Source organism: Schistocerca cancellata, chromosome 3 (assembly GCF_023864275.1).
Source record: "Schistocerca cancellata isolate TAMUIC-IGC-003103 chromosome 3, iqSchCanc2.1, whole genome shotgun sequence".
NCBI classification, from domain to species: Eukaryota; Metazoa; Arthropoda; class Insecta; order Orthoptera; family Acrididae; genus Schistocerca; species Schistocerca cancellata.
This window is the reverse complement of record NC_064628.1, coordinates 76,983,697-77,001,654: the sequence shown is the minus strand read 5'-3', so window position 1 is coordinate 77,001,654 and position 17,958 is coordinate 76,983,697. Positions and strand designations below refer to the sequence as shown.

Here is a 17,958-nt window from a genome sequence, read left to right as displayed (position 1 = left end):
TAAAACCTCAGATAAAGGAGAATAGCCTGAAAATACATGAACAGACAATCTGTTGAGACGCAAGAGGCTAAAAATGCAGAAGAAGAAGAAGGAGACGAATGAGAAGAAGAAGAGGAGAAGGAAGAAGGACTTTGAAACAACATATGCTTTCGAAGGTAGCACAAATTAATCGTAAAGGTAATATCTAATAGTCATCAAATATTCTGCACGAATTGGAGGAAGCCATTTTAAAATCTACTGACAGACGTTTGGTGTAGGGCGTAGTACTAGTCTCTAAGAAGAATAATTCCACTAATTACTGACACCGACGTCGCTCTGTGTGGTAATTATGAATTTGGAGCTGGTATGACGATGCAGCCTGCATCGAATTGTTGTCGAAATGTGGCTCACCTCCAGATTGCCACGAGGTTGTCTGAGCGCCTTACGCAATTCCTTCGAACCTGGCGTCATGGCGATTAAACTTCGAGAATAAGATCTCGAAGGGCACTAAATACTTTTTTTTTCTTTATGCTTATCTTATAAACATGGTAATCAACATTGGTCATAAGTTTTTTTCTCACTGAACAACTTCGTTTGACAGCAATAGCTCTCTTAATTCAGTTTCCCAGAACATGATGGCGTTAAAGTCTGGATCGACGAAAAGTAATTTCAACTACTATACGCGAATAAAGTTTGCTTTCATATCTCACTTCCAAGGTTTATATTACCTCAAACTGCTTCAGGTATTAGTAGTTAGATGTAATAAACATCTACATACACATCTACATACATACTCTGCATTCCACCGCACGGTACCTTGTTCCACTACTAGTCATTTCGCTTCCCGTTCCACTCACTAATAGAACGAGGGAGAAACCACTGTCTAAAATCCGTAATTTCTTGTATCTTATCTTCATGGTCACGTTGGTGGCAGTAGAGTCGTTTTGCAGTCGGCCTCAAATATCGGTTCTCTAAAAATTTGCGCAATAGTAACTGGCGAAAAGAGCATTGTCTCCCTCCGGAGATTCTCATTTGAGTTCATGAAGCATCTCCGTAATACTAGCGTGCTGGTCGAACCTAACGGTAACATACGAGGTATGTCCACAAAGTAAGTTCCGTTTGTTTGTATAAAACAAACGTGTGCAGATACAGAGAAAAATATTTATTTACAAAAATCTGTAACTCATAAACTACTTTTTTACATAGCTTCCGAAATTTTGTAGGCACTTGTCACAGCGCGGCAAAAGTTTTTGTATGCCTTCTCCATAGAAGGTTGCCACCTGTGTATTCAACCATGTGGTAACATGTTCTTTCAGCTCGTCGTCGCCGATGAAGTGTTGACCACCAAGGGCAGAATAGATGAAAGTCTCTAGGAGTGATGTGTGGCTGGTCCCGGCGGAGGTTCGAGTCCTCCCTCGGGCATGGGTGTGTGTGTTTGTCCTTAGGATAATGTAGATTACGTAGTGTGTAAGCTTAGGAACTGATGACCTTAGCAGTTAAGTCCCATAAGATTTCACACACTTTTTTTTTTCTCTAGGAGCGAGGTCCGGGCGTTACGGAGGATGATCAAACGCTTCCCCCGGGAGAGTTGTTTGGTCACATTCACCGTGGGAGGTCGGGCACTATCGTGGAAAAAAACAACACCTTTTGACAGTAATCCTCGTCGCTTTTTCTGTATTGCACGGCGCAATTTCTTAATGGTCTCGCAGTAACTACGTGCATTGTTTGGCCTCGTGGAAAGAAATCAATCAGCAAAATGCCTTTTCTATCCCAAAAAACGGTGCACATGACTTTTCGAGGTGTCAAGATTTGCTTAGGCTTAACCTTCGTTGGGGATGAACTGTGCCTCTATTCCATTGATTGCCGTACAGCAAGGGCACTAAGTGTAAACTAACGGTTGTGCTTAATCTTCTCTTCAATTGTGTGAACCAATTCATCAGTAAGCACAGACAAGCGTCCACTTCATTCTTCACCGTGCACTTCATCATGTCCTTCATTCAACAGTATGACCCATCTTCTAACCATTGAATCACTCATAGCATTTTGTACGTAAACCTCGCAGATCTGCATTTGAATTTCCTTTGCCTTAACGCTCTTTGCATTTAGAAAACGAATCACAGGTCTTATTTGACATGCGGCGGCATTTTAAATTACGTCTGACATTATAAAGAAGCACTACAAAGCACACGTCGGCAGCAGCGATCTGAAAATGGCGTACATGTCTTCTCCTTGAGTCAGAGTAACTGCCGCGTGTGCGCTCGGAACTACGATCGTAGCGCTGCCGCGGATAGAAATAGAAACAGAATTTATTTTGAAGATGACCCTCATATATGGCGGCATGCTTGTGAATAGCTTCGATGTCTTCCTCTAGTCCGACCTGGTTGGGATCGCAGACACCCGAACGGTGCCCAAGAACGGGTCGTACTCGTGTCCTACACGCCGTCTCCTTTATGGATGAGCCACACTTCCCTAAAATTCTCTCAATGAAACGAAAGCGAGAGTTCGCCTTCGCTACTACCGACCTGACGTGCTCAACTCATTTTATATCGCTTTGCAACGTTTTGCCTAGGCATTTAATCGAAATGACTGTGTTAAGCTGCACCCTATTAACTCTGAATTCGAACGTTACAGGGCTGTTTTTCCTACTCACCTGCATTAATTTACCCACTTATAAATTAGAACAAGCTGCTATTCATCACACCAACTAAAAATTTTGTCTAAGTCCTCTTATAAATTCTACAGTCATTAACGAAGACTCCTTTCTGTGTACCACAGCGTCATCACCAAATAGCCGTAAATTACTGCTTATCCTGTCCGCCAGGTCATTTATGAATGTAGAGAAAAAAGTGGTCCTATCTCGCTTACCTGGGCACTCCAGAAGATACCCTTGTCTCTGATGAACACTCGCCGTCGACGACAATTTACTCGGTTCTATTACTTAAAAAGTCTTCGAGTCACTCACATATCTGGGCGTAAACCGAATGCTCGGAGCTTCGTTAACAGTCTGAATTGAGGCAACGTGTCGAATGCTTTTCGGAAAATCTAGAGATATGGAATCCGCCTGTTGCCCTCCGTCGATGGTTTTTAGGGAATCACGTGAGAAGAGGATAAGCTAAGTTTCTAAACGAGTGATTTTTGAACGGAAGTTTTTCTGTCTCAATGAAGCTTACAATATTCGAGCTCAAATCGTGTTCAAGAGCCCTGCAGCAAACCGATGTCAAAGATATTGGTCTGTAATTGTGCGGGTCAGTTATTTTACCTTTCTTATATGCAGGAGTCATCCCGATTTTTTCCATTCGTCTGGGACTTTTCGTTGGCGAGATATTTGTGATAAATGCAAGCTAAGTAAGAGGTCAGTGCTGCAAAGTACTCTCTGTTAAACCAAACTGGGATTCCATCTGGAACCGGTGACTTTGTTTCCAACTCTTCCAGTTGCTTCTCCACCCACGGATGCCAATTTATGTCCTCCATGTGGGAGTCTCTACGACTTTTAAACGACGGTATGTTTGTTTGATTAGTGATTTCCTAACGTGAAATTTTAAACTGCAGCTTTCCTTTTATTGTCTTCTGTTGACACACCAGACTGGTCGACAAGTGACTGGATGGAAGCCTTCGGTCCGCTTAGCTGTTTTAAGTATGATAAGAATTTTCTCGGGTTCTCTGTAAGATCTTTCGCTGATCTATGGTGGTGGCAGCTCTTGTATGCTTCGCGCATTGATCTTCTTATGGACGCACGAATTTCTACTAACTTTTGCCTGTCAACATTTGCGCACTCTTTTTATGCACCGAGAGTGCAACATTATATGATACGTCAACATTTTACGTGCTTCATTATTAAACCACGAGCGGTCCAAACCATCCTTAATCCATTTACCTGGCGCATATGTCTCCAGAGCGCGATCTGAAATCAGTTTAAAATTCGCATATAAGACCTCTAGCCCGTCATACTGGAGCTAAATGATGTCCATTCATTATCTAGGCGGGATGGTAACAACTGCTGACCTGCTTTTTCTATAATTAACTTTCTCTCCTGACAGATTCATTAACTTAAGCAACCGTCGTCACTATTATAATATGAAGATCGAAAATCCCTATTTCTATAGTGAGACTGTCGATGAGGTCAGACCCGTTTCTAGCTAAATAGTCTAAAATATTTCCAGTGCATGTGGGTTGCCAGTCTAAAATATTTCCATGCATGTGGGTTCCTAATTGTTCAGGGTTAGAAAAAAAAATGGCTCTGAGCACTATGGGACTTAACATCTATGGTCATCAGTCCCCTAGAACTTAGAACTACTTAAACCTAACTAACCTAAGGACATCACACAACACCCAGTCATCACGAGGCAGAGAAAATTCCTGACCCCGCCGGGAATCGAACCCGGGAACCCGGGCGCGGGAAGCGAGAACGCTACCGCACGACCACGAGCTGCTGATAAATTGTTCAGGGCTGTTTTAGATTAACAAATGGTTCAAATGGCTCTGAGCACTATGGGACTCAACTGCTGTGGTCATAAGTCCCCTAGAACTTAGAACTACTTAAACCTAACTAACCTATGGACACCACACACATCCATGCCCGAGGCAGGATTCGAACCTGCGACCGTAGCGGTCGTGCGGTTCCAGACTGTAGCGCCTTTAACCGCTCGGCCACTCCGGCCGGCTTTTTAGATTAACAGCTTACATTAATTTCATTAGGGATTTCTCTTGTAAATGTACCAAACATTAGATGCATTGTATGTGTTCTATAGAGAATCGTAATTTTCAACATAGAAATTACAATAGTAATGTTATTTAACTAGTCACGGAGAACTGCAAAAAATAGCGTGTTGAATGAGGCTTCTCTTGATGTCGTATCTTGACTTACTTGATAACCTGACAGCTGTATATCTTCAAGCAAACAAGTTGATAGCAAACTGACATCTGCATACTGAATGGCAATCGTTTAAATAGTTGAACGGCAGCCTTACGTCTGTAACCTCCCCCCTCACTTATCGACCTTAATGACAGTGAAAAATTAAACCGCGTGTACCTAATGGAAATTTAGGAAAAGCAATCGTCACCGAAGTTAACCTGTCGGTAAAGAGGGAGGAAAGGGTTACATCTAAATGAAAGGAAAAACGCTAATGAAACTGGTGGAAATTAGTTTTAAAAAGGGGTTAAGTTAATAAAGAAAGTAAATGTGCGGCCGTTACGTTAACAATCAACTAGCGGTAATTAGATATTTGAGATTTGGGGGAAATTACGGTCGCCAGTCCTAAGGACAATTACTATAGTAACTGAAAAAGAAAGGTTATTACACATATAATTAGCACTAGAAGCATGGCAACTGAGGGTTGACATGTGCAGTGTGAAAACTGAAAGTTTGTCAGAAGTAATAAATTTCGCTACACTCTGACTTAATTTAGCAAAAGAATTAATAAAACAGAAAAATCGAAAGTTAATTTAGTGACTGAAGTTAATAGTGAGCTTTCTTTCTGAAGCACATCGAAATTCAGTAAAACACGGTTAGTCTTGGACTACCTCAACAATCATTTCAAAAGCTACTTGAATCTACGCAATTTAGAAATAAGAGATTTAACTTTGAACTTGAATTAAATGATTCTGAACAATAGTAAAATTTTGTCCGTACCAAGCTGAGCTGCAGTCACAGGTAAGCTAAAATACGGTAACAAAACTCGCACTCATAATTTGTGCTTGTGTAATCTAAATATTGTGGCCAGCTATGAATACTTTAACTGAACTTTGAAATTAAAGCATTGAAATCGAATTATAGTACTTTAATACTGGCGTTTGAATTTCAACGACACTCGGGTTCATTCCGGAAAAGGAAGGGACCCTGCTTGGTAATGCAATTGGGACAATGAGCAACAAATGTTAACGCTAAGTTGCTGTAATTATAGTTACGAAAATGGTACAGTTTGAAAAGCTGAGGTCTGCCATACAGTTCTAAAACTTTACGTGCTTCCAGTCTTCCTTGTTGGTTGATTGAAGGTTTGAAGCCGTCGATCGAGGAGGTGGCGACAGTCACTCATTGTCGGCCGTCGCTGTTGCAGAAGCTGGATGTTGGCGCGCCTTCTTCTCGACACGGTCACCAGACGAAACGGGCTCTTGATGTGCGCCAGCTAATGCTTCCCGTCCGCGACACCATGTCAGAAACTATCATCGCAAGTCGAGCGCAATTACATGCTGCCAAACCCCGAAAGCGCGGCAACTCGCGGGAGCGTCACACAACACACCTGCTCCACTCGCTACTCCAGCCAGACCCCCTCTGCCCGCGCTCCACGCGGCAGAGTTAACACTACCAAAGATCCTACACACTTTGATTCTTCACACGACCTATCGATGTAATCGTTCGATAGCAGTTTTCCCTAGGCAAGACCCCAGCGTAAAAATACAAATAATATTTACGAAACAAACCAATTATACATCGACATAAATGCATAAATATATATATACAAATAGTAAAACAATTACAATATGTAAAGACACAGAAATGTCATATATTCAGGTAACAAAAATAAGGAAAACAAATTATAGTACAATAGATGGAAATAGGAGGATATGCATTTCTGGCGTTACACGTCATACATGTCGCGTCGCTTTCATTTGGCACTCACGGCGTTTTATATGTTGCAAAAATGTACAATAGAATTTTAGAGAGAGTTGAAATCTTAACTACAGAGGTAGGACACGAAATTCTGTTTGCAGGAAATGTATAATTCATTTTAAATCCTCTTTTGGCCAACCAGATTTAGGTGTTCTGAGATTTTACTGAACTGCTTATGGGTAAATCTGGTAGTATCCCTTTGAATTGTAGGACCAATTCCCTTCCCCAACACACCAGGTTTTTCTGCGTCTCTAACGATGTCGTCAGATATAGGACGTTAAACCATGATCCATGATCCTACTTCCTCATTTTTACACTTTCAGAGAGAAAGAGAGAGAGAGAGAGAGAGAGAGAGAGAAAGAGAGAAAGAGAGAAAGAGAGAGAGAGAGAGAGAGAGAGAGAGAGAGAGAGAGAGAAAGAGAGAGACGTTATGAACTAGTTTTCTCTGGAAATCATAAAATCATAAAAATGGCAACAACTTAGGAAGATACAAAACAACTTTAGAGTACTTTTGAGTTTGTTACTAACAAAAAAATGTTATAAGAATCACCCAAGTTAAAAACGGGGCACTGTTATCTATTTTCATCTCAAGTATTGCGGGTAACTGCTGCGGGATAGCATATGTCATGAACTGATATATATATATATATATATATATATATATATATATATATATATATATATATATATGACTTTTGAACACTATGAAGATAAATACATTGTTTGTTCTCTATCAAAATCTTTCATTTTTTGCTAACTATGACTATCCGTAGTTAGTGCCTTCAGTAGTTAGAACCTTTTCTTTAGCTGGCAGTATTGGCGCTCTCTGTATTGGATATGCATTTCTGGCGTTACACGTCATACATGTCGCGTCGCTTTCATTTGGCACTCACGGCGTTTTATATGTTGCAAAAATGTACAATAGAATTTTAGAGAGAGTTGAAATCTTAACTAGAGAGGTAGGACACGAAATTCTGTTTGCAGGAAATGTATAATTCATTTTAAATCCTCTTTTGGCCAACCAGATTTAGGTGTTCTGAGATTTTACTGAACTGCTTATGGGTAAATCTGGTAGTATCCCTTTGAATTGTAGGACCAATTCCCTTCCCCAACACACCAGGTTTTTCTGCGTCTCTAACGATGTCGTCAGATATAGGACGTTAAACCATGATCCATGATCCTACTTCCTCATTTTTACACTTTCAGAGAGAAAGAGAGAGAGAGAGAGAGAGAGAGAGAGAGAAAGAGAGAAAGAGAGAAAGAGAGAGAGAGAGAGAGAGAGAGAGAGAAAGAGAGAGACGTTATGAACTAGTTTTCTCTGGAAATCATAAAATCATAAAAATGGCAACAACTTAGGAAGATACAAAACAACTTTAGAGTACTTTTGAGTTTGTTACTAACAAAAAAATGTTATAAGAATCACCCAAGTTAAAAACGGGGCACTGTTATCTATTTTCATCTCAAGTATTGCGGGTAACTGCTGCGGGATAGCATATGTCATGAACTGATATATATATATATATATATATATATATATATATATATATATATATATATATATATATATATATATGACTTTTGAACACTATGAAGATAAATACATTGTTTGTTCTCTATCAAAATCTTTCATTTTTTGCTAACTATGACTATCCGTAGTTAGTGCCTTCAGTAGTTAGAACCTTTTATTTAGCTGGCAGTATTGGCGCTCTCTGTATTGCAGTAGTTTGAGTAACGAAGATTTTTGTGAGGTAAGTGATTCATGAAAGGTATAGGCTATTGTTAGTCGGGGCCATTCTTTTGTGGGGATTATTGAAAGTCAGATTGCGTTGCGCCAAAAATATTGTGTATCAGTTTAGTGATGATCAGAATAAGTAAAGAGAGAAATGTCTGAGTACGTTGAGTTTTGCTCAGCCGTCTGAAAGTCAAATAAGTAAGACGTTTACCAGCACAGACATTCATAATTTCTCTAAGGGGACATTTCAAGGTCTTCAAAGGCCAAGGGAGTACTCCCCAATAGAAAATCCTCATCTGTGTAAGCCTAGAACATCAGCAGCTATGAATGCATTGCTTTCAACACGAGAGCAAGACTCAAATTAAATAAACCAAGTGTATACTTCTGTTCATGTGCCTCTGGAATAAACGTTGGAGTCCGATACTTACCTTGGGAACATGAGAAGGAATCGTAAACGTGACAACCGTACAAGGCATGGAGCTAAAAATCAGAATGGACTACGAGTGAGTACTCTAAACATCTTAACAATAACTGTAACGACAGAAGAGGTAGTCGATTTGATCGAGAGAAAGCAAAATATATACTTGGAATAAATGAAACAAAATAGAAAGGAATGAGGGGAGGACATATAGTGGATAAAACTGGGAAACAATATGAAACCAAGAAGTATATCAAGATAGAGATAAATAGGGGCAACTGTTCAGAAATACTGTATTCTATCCAGCTCGCTGTAAGGGTACGAAAATGATTATGAGGAGCAGTTGCAGTGAGACTAGGAAATATAAACTTACTTCTCTAGAATAACGCAGTTAAATAACTCCATGAACCCTGCTAACAAATGTATGTAGCTGATTTTTACTTCTTGGTGGGCCGTGCACCTGAAGAACTCACTAAGGTCAATAATTTCTATGTTAGAAGGAAGGAGCACAGAAGATTTTCGGACCGCCGCATGACTGAATGTTGATTGCTGAATGTGCTGATTCATAATTCACAAGAAGCCATGTGCAGAAAAGCAGCATGTCCGGTAAGCCACTATATGGCCCACATCTAACTCCAAGTGTGCTGCTTTAGACGCCAACGGACCAAAGTTGACATGTTTCTAACGCGGATTAGGAACATTATTCAGTAATTAGTATCTCACTATTCTTATCTCGGAAGATAAGATAGCCTAATGCTGAATGCATGAATTACGATTTCATCATCTCTAAAGTGTGCCCCACGTGATGACTCCTTAAGTGGCCGAAATAGCTCAATCCAGTACGGGGAGACATGCTGAGACTTGTGTGTGGGTGTGCACTATTGTGTTGATCAACGATATCTTTAGGATTCTTCTCAGACCGAACACGTCAGAAAGTGTTACTACGTTTATTCGGAGTCTTCACATACGCCCCTGATTCAGTGATTGATACCTTTGGCAACACATCCACGAGAATAACACCATCAAGAATCTACCGGCAGAAGTAGCTGCCTTGAATTTTGTTCGTGGGTGGGTGGGGTGGGGGATGGGGGGGGGGGGAATGTGGTTGGTGCCCATCGAGGGACTTTCTTCTTTCTGGCTCAGAATGATGCATCCTTATTAGGTCACCTGTAACGACCATTAATAGAAAGACCTCTCCATTGACCTTGACTGTTCAGATGAATCGGTTTTTCTTTGAATCTCGTGGTTTGTTGTGAGCATTGTGGAACACATCTGGAGCACACCTTTGAATATGAAAGAGTCTTAATCACTGCACATGCACTTTCATTCCTGACCAATAGCTGTAGAGTCAGTTGTTTGCTGCTGGTCTGTATGAATTAAGGCATCCGTGTGGTTCACTAAGTCGAGAGTAATGGCTATGGTAGGACCACCCGAACGTGGCGGATCGTGCATCTCAGTTTCCCCACTTTTGGAAATTTGTGATAAGGTCTTATGGGACCAGACTGCTGAGGTCATCCGTCCATAAGCTTACGCACTGCTTAATCTAACTTAAAGTAACTTACGCTAAGGACAACACACACACACACACACCCCCCCATGCCCGAGAGAAGACTAGAACCTCCGACGGGGGAGCCGCGTGGAACGTGACAAGGCGCCCTTCTACACTTCCTGACGGTTCACTGCCGGCCGGTGTGGCCGAGCGGTTCTAGGCGCTTCAGTCTGGAACCACGCGACCGCTACGGTCGCAGATTCGAATCCTGCCTCGGGCATGGCTGTGAGTGATGTCCTTAGGTTAGTTAGGTTTAAGTAGTTCTAAGTTCTAAGGGACTGATGACCTCAGATGTTAAGTCCCATAGTCCTCAGAGCCATTTGAACTGACGGCTCACTGTCTTGACGCATCACCCAACAGTACTCCTATGAACTGCATTATTAGCACATTCTTAACACAAAGGGGATTTCTTTTTCCGCAACGAAGAATTAAAGTACAGTATGAGGCTTGCAACGAGTATCTTGGGTAGATGCTATTTCGATGGTTCACTATGATTCTGTGATCTGCCGGAATGATTAGAAACTTGACAAATGTGCAGAAGAAACATCAAATTTTGAGCAGTTAAGAGGACATTTTCATGTATATACAGGGTGGTCCATTGATCGTGACCGGGCCAAATATCTCACGAAATAAGCGTCAAACGAAAAAAACTACAAAGAACGAAACTCGTCTAGCTTGAAGGGGGAAACCAGAAAGCGCTATGGTTGGGCCGCTAGATGGCGCTGCCATAGGTCAAAGAGATATCAATTGCGTTTTTTTAAATAGTAACCCCCATTTTTCATTACATATTCGTGTAGTACGTAAAGAAATATGAATGTTTTGGTTGGACCACTTTTTCCGCTTTGTGATAGATGGCGCTGTAATAGTCACAAACATATGGCTCACAATTTTAAACGAACATACATTAACCCGCCAAGGTCGCTGATGTTCCACCTGTCGCAGTCATCGTGTATTTTCCGTTGCCCAATAGTACATATTATGCCGGTTTACGTTACCGCTGTTGGTGAATGACACTTCGTCGCTAAATAGAACGCGTGCAAAAAATCTGTCATCGTCCTGTAATTTATCTTGTGGCCAGTGGCAGAACTGTACACGACGTTCAGAGTCGTCGCCACGCAATTTCTGGTGCATAGAAATATGGTACGGGTGCAATCGATGTTGATGTAGCATTCTCAACACCGACGTTTTTGAGATTCCCGATTCCCGCACAGTTTGTCTGCTACTGATGTGCGGATTTGCCGCAACAGCAGCTACAACACCTACTTTGGTATCATGATGGTTGACGTTTCACATGTTCAAATGCCTCTGAGCACTATGGGACTTCACTTCTGTAGTCAACAGTCCCCTAGAACTTAGAACTACTTAAACCTAACTAGCCTAAGGACTTCACACACATCCATGCCCGAGGCAGGATTCGAACCTGCGACCGTAGCGGTCACGCGGCTCCAGACTGTAGCGCCTAGAACCTCTCGGCCACTCCGATCGGCGTTTCACATGTGGCTGAACACTTCCGGTTTCCTTATATAACGTAACTATCCAGCGAATGGTCCGGACACTTGGTTGATGTCGTCCAGGATACCGAGCAGGATACATAGCACACGCAAATTGGGCATTTTGATCACAATAGCCATACATCAACAAGATATCGACCTTTTCCGCAATTTGTAAAAGGTCCATTTTAACACGGGTAATGTATCACGAAGCAAATACCGTCCACACTGGCGGTATGTTACGTGATACCACGTGCTTATACGTTTGTGACTATTACGGCGCCATCTATCACAAACCGAAAAAAGTGGTCCAACAAAAACATTCATATTTGTTTACGTACTACACGAAAATGTAATAAAAATGGGGGTTGCTATTTAAAAATACGTAGTTGATATCCGTTTGACCTATGGCAGCGCCATCTAGCGAGGCAACCATAGCGCTATCTGGTTTCCTTCTTCATGCTAGACGAGTTTCGTTCTTTGTAGTTTTTTCGTTTGATGCTTATTTCGTGACATATCTGGCCCGGTCACTATCAATGGACTACCCTGTATGCAGGGTGTTACAAAAAGGTACGGCCAGACTTTCAGGAAACATTCCTCACACACAAATAAAGAAAAGATCTTATGTGGACATGTGTTCGGAAACGCTTAATTTCTATGTTAGAGCTCATTTTAGTTTCGTCAGTATGTACTGTACGTCCTCGATTGACCGCCAGTTGGCCCAATTGAAGGAAGGTAATGTTGACTTCGGTGCTTGTGTTGACACGCGACTCATTGCAGTACGGTACTAGCATCAAGCACATCAGTACGTAGCGTCAACATGTTAGTGCTCATCACGAACGTGATTTTGCAGTCAGTGCAATGTTTACAAATGCGGAGTTGGCAGATGCCCATTTGATGTATGGATTAGCACAGGGCAATCGCCGTGGCGTGGTACGTTTGTATCGAGACAGATTTCCAGAACGGAGGTGTCCCGACAGGAAGACGTTCGAAGCAATTGATCGGCGTCTTATGGAGCACGGAACATTCCAGCCTATGACTCACGACTGGGGAAACCTAGAACGACGAGGACACCTGCAATGGACGAGGCAATGCTTCGTGCAGTTGACGGTAACCCTAATGTCAGCGTCAGAGAAGTTGCTGCTGTACAAGGTAACGTTGACCACGTCACTGTATGGAGAGTGCTACGGGAGAACCAGTTGTTTCCGTACCATGTACAGCGCGTGCAGCCACTATCAGCAGCTGATTGGCCTCCACGGGTGCACTTCTGCGAATGGTTCATCCAACAATGTGTCAATCCTCATTTCAGTGCAAATGTTCTCTTTACGGACGAGGCTTCATTCCATCGTGATCAAATTGTAAATTTTCGCAATCAGCGTGTGTGGGCCGACGAGAATCCGCACGCAATTGTGCAATCACGTCATGCACACAGATTTTCTGTGAACGTTTGGGCAGGCATTGTTGGTGATGTCTTGATTGGGCCCCATGTTCTTCCACGTGCCCTCTATGGAGCACGTTGTCATGATTTCATACGGGATACTCTACCTGTGCTGCTAGAACATGTGCCTTTACAAGTACGACACAACATGTGGTTCATGCACGATGGAGCTCCTGCACATTTCAGTCGAAGTGTTCGTACGCTTCTCAACAACAGATTTGATGACCGACGGATTGGTAGAGGCGGACCAATTCCATGGCCTCCACGCTCTCCTGACCTCAACCCTCTTCACTTTCATTTATGGGGGCATTTGAAAGCTCTTGTCTACGCAACCCCGGTACCAAATGTAGAGACTCTTCGTGCTCGTATTGTAGACGGCTGTGATACAATACGCCATTCTCCAGGGCTGCATCAGCGCATCAGGGATTGCATGCGATGGATGGTGGATGCACGTATCCTCGCTAACGGAGTACATTTTGAACGTTTCCTGTAACAAAGTGTTTGAAGTCACGCTGGTACGGTCTGTTGCTGTGTGTTTCCATTCCATGATTAATGTGATTTGAAGAGAAGTAATAAAATGAGCTCTAACATGGAAAGTAAGCGTTTCCGGACACATGTCCACATGACATATTTTCTTTCATTGTGTGTGAGCAATTTTTCCTGAAAGTTTGGCCGTACCTTTTTGTGACACCCTGTACATCGAAGGCTGGAAAAAAAATTGGAACGTTATTTATTGAAAGAACCCCGTAAATGAGAGCGGAAGAAGAAATTTGCATACTTGTTTGGTGGCCGGTCAGCCGCAGCGGATCCGGATGAGAACAACTTGACCGAGGACCCTGGGTCGCGACGACGCGGAAGAAGGGGGGCGAGGTCGGCGGCGCGCTGCTGGTGGACAGCGCCCAGGTCGTCCGCCGCGGCGAATCAGGGCGGCGTCCGGGGCGGCCTTGGCGCGCTCCTCTGCCGTGGGCGCAGCACGCGACGCCGCGCTGCTGCTCTGGTCCTGCCCGGGTCCTCGGGCTACGAAGAGGCGCGGCACGCCACCGGGCCAGCGAGGACGCCGGTCCGTATATAAGGCGGCCTGCGGGCTGTCTCGGCACAGTTCAGCAGCTGCAGCCGTCCACAGCATCATGAAGGTCCTGGTAAGTCACCGGTACTCCTCACTGCGACTACTGGCAGATTTAGAGTAACCAAACTGCAGGAGTTTCAGTAATCGCGAATAGCAAAGTACAGTATCTTTAGGAGTACTTCTCGCAAGTGTACAGGTACACAAGAACTCAGAGACATCCAGGAATGCATTAGGTGAGAAGCAGCAATTAAAGGAAAAATTGGGAGACAGAAAGGGTATATTGCGCAGTCATAATTGAAGTGCAGCTATTCAAAAAGGTTCGGTATGGGCTGTAGCTATTGTATGACAGCGAAACAGGGTACAGATACTAATGAGTTAATGTGGACCCGATTTACACTGAAAAAAATTTAGTTCCAATTTTGGCCACCAGGTGCAAATTTGGCGCTGTGGATGCAAGAGAGACGTATAGAAGTGCTTCCTTATCTAAAACAAAAAAATGGTTTAAATGGCTCTGAGCACTATGGGACTTAACATCTGAGGTCATCAGTCCCCTAGAACTTAGAACTACTTAAACCTAACTAACCTAAGGACATCACACACATACATGCCCGAGGCAGGATTCGAACCTGCGACCGTAGCGGTAGCGCGGTTCCAGACTCAAGTGCCTAGAACCGCTCGGCCACAGAGGCCGGCTTCCATATCTAAAGGATTAGGAACAAGAAGTGGACAGAAAAGATTAAACAAGTGAGAAACGAATAATGATGACTTTATTATTAACCGAAATTTACACAATTTGTTCCATACGAGCACCAGCGACGTCGACAAGATGCTGGCGGCCAAAACAGGACGGTACTGCATTAACGCATTGGCATACCTACCAAGTTTCGCTTGCCATACGATAATTCTAGCCCATACTACACCTCCGCGAGCAATTTCAGTTCAATTACAACCATCAGGTAATATCACATATAACGCGATCTCGGGTAATCATCAGTTGAGCTGTGCTGCAAGAGAATACTGAGGGTTAGATGGACAAATCTGATAGCTAACCAGGAGGTACTGAAGCGAATTGAGGAGAAAACAAATTAATGGCCTCACTTGATCGAAAGAAAAGAAAAGAAGAAAAAAAGATAGTTTTAGGGGCCACGCGGGATTAGCCGAGCGGTCTCGGGCGCTACAGTCCTGGACTGTGCGGCTGGTCCCGGCGGAGGTTCAAGTCCTCCCTCGGGCATGGGTGTTTGTGTTTGTCCTTAGGATAATTTAGGTTAAGTAGTGTGTAAGCTTAGGGACTGATGAACTTAGCAGTTAAGTCCCATAAGATTTGACAAACATTTGAACATAGATTTATGGGACACTAGTAGAGGCCTTAAGGAATCAGTTTGGTAACAGGAGTAACGGTGATGAGTATAAACTTAGAGGGAGACAAAGGCTAGACTACAGCAAGCAGGTTCGAATTGGAGTAGGTTGCAACAGATCTATGGAAGTGGAGAGCCTGTCACAGAATGGACTGGTGTGTACAGCTGCATTAACCAGTCACCGGACTGAAGAGCACAGCAAGCAAACAACATTGGTTGTAGTTGATATGAATGAATGAGAAAATTACTCCAGTGTTTCTGAAGTACGGGTGTAAGGCCACATACTTTGGGTGAACGATTGGCATGCAGGTTATTTTAGTCGCCAGCCCTGCTCTCTTTACACACTTATTCACTCACGAGTTACGATACTGCACGTCCTCTGAAAGTGCTTTCCTCAAATTTTGCCACTGTAATAGCTGTTTTACAAAATCTTTTGTCAACTTTATCCTTTTTATAACACCTGTCTGTCCCCGTCCGTTGCCTGAGAGAAGTAAGTTACTAACAACATCTACATTTACATCCATAATCCTCAAGCCAACATATGGGGTAAGGCGGAGGGTATTTCCTATATCACTCCCGTCCTTTACTGCTCCAATCGCGAATGTAAGTTTCTGTGTCAGCTGGAATCTCTCCAGTTTTACCGTCTACGTTCGCAGATTTGAATCCTGCCTCGGGCATGGATGTGTGTGATGTCCTTAGGTTAGTTAGGTTTAAGTCGTTCTAAGTTCTAGGGGACTGATGACCTCAGAAGTTAAGTCCCATAGTGCTCAGAGCCATTTTTTTTTTTTTTTTTTGGAAAATTTCACTGCACAGGCAAGATCAGGATTGTTCAGCCAGAAGTGCGGGAAATGACGTTGCTACTTTATGATTTGCTGGGCCATCATGTTGAGTGATACCTCCCTGGTTGGCAGGTTGTCCTGAGCGCCGTTTTGGCGGTGTGCGTCGCCACCCCCGGCTACCTGTCGGCGCCTGCGCTGCTGGCCCGCGGCATCGCCGCCCCCGGCCTCCTCGCCGCCCACGCGCCGGCGGTCATAGCCGCCGCCCCCGCTGTCGTCCGCACCATCCCTCCCGGCGGCCCCGCAAACATCGTGATCGGACCCGGCGGTGTACCCCTGGACACACCTGAGGTGGCCGCCGCCAAGGCGTCGCACGCCGCCGCCGTCGCCGAGACGAGGGTCCGCGACGCCGTCGTGAACGCCGCCCCCGCCGTCGTGGCCGCCGCCGCCCCCGCCGCCATCGCCGCCGCCCCCGCCGTGATCGCCGCCAGGACGCCTGCCGCCACCGTGCTGGCCGGCCACGGCCTGCTCGCCCCCGCCGCCGCCCTCCGCTACGCCGCCGCCGTGCCGGCCCTGCGCTACGCGGCCGTCGCCCCCGCTGCCCTGGGATACGCCGCCGCCCACACCATCGTGGCGCCGGCCCCCATCCACCCCGGCTACGCCGCGTACGGACCGGCCAACATCGTGATCGGACCCGGCGGTGTTCCCCTGGACACCCCTGAGGTCGCCGCTGGCAAGGTCGCCGACGCCGTCGCCCACCTGGAAGCCAAGGCCCGCAACGGCGTCCTGCTGGGCTGAACTGTCCCCGTGTCCCAACAACCCTACGACCAAACGGCAATCACTGCTCATGTATATACCTGAAAATGGATAAATATATTTATTTTCTGCAAACATTTGGCTTCTTTATTACACACACTTCTTTGCTACAAGAAACACCGTCAGTGGTGTCAGGTTAATCGCCAGAGTCCTACGCAATACCGAAAATTTTACATGAACAATTATATACATTGTAATTCCATGGTGATGTTACAATCTTTCAGGGCTGATGGAGACGGGTAAATGTATCAATCTGTGGTCAGGGGAACTGGTCAAGAAATAGTCGAGTCGAAAATTACAAGCGAAAATCGTTCTGATACCTCTGACAGTGGAACACACCCAGGTTCTTGTTGCATATCCCACTTGTCATTCGTCAACGGATGTGGTTCCAACATGATAGATATCCACCTTACTTCAGACTGAGTGTTCGTGAACACTTGAAACAGACATTTCCTGAAAAAAGGATAGGCAGAGGCGGTACAGTTTCGTAGCCTGCCCCATCTGTGGTCACCCCACTTGAGTTCTTCTTGTGGCGTCATGTGAAAAGTCTTGTGTACGAGACGCCTGTCGCGACTGAAGAGGATCTCCTGGTAAGAATACTCGTAGCCTACGACACGTTTCAAACGACACAACGGATATCAGAACGGGTACGACAGATCACTGTGTGACGATGCCATGCCTGTATTGTCGCTGTTGGACGCCATTTTGAACAGGTGTTGTAAATGTAGCAAC

At 44.3% G+C, this 17,958-nt stretch overlaps 1 protein-coding gene across 1 annotated transcript; it reads left to right on the top strand.

Annotated features, from left to right (window-relative positions):
* The first annotated feature begins 8,810 nt into the window (after nucleotides 1–8,810).
* LOC126176122 (cuticle protein 18.7-like) lies at nucleotides 8,811–17,301 on the top strand. Its single transcript, XM_049923260.1, has 3 exons — nucleotides 8,811–8,821; nucleotides 14,046–14,352; nucleotides 16,546–17,301. The coding sequence occupies exons 1-3, from the start codon at nucleotides 8,811–8,813 to the stop codon at nucleotides 17,206–17,208; spliced, it is 981 nt and encodes a 326-aa protein (XP_049779217.1). The 3' UTR covers nucleotides 17,209–17,301.
* The last annotated feature ends 657 nt before the right edge of the window (nucleotides 17,302–17,958 follow it).

Coding starts and splice junctions, on each gene's coding strand:
- LOC126176122 (XM_049923260.1), top strand. Junction 14,353..16,545: donor ACAGCATCATGAAGGTCCTG/GTAAGTCACCGG, acceptor CCTGGTTGGCAG/GTTGTCCTGAGCGCCGTTTT.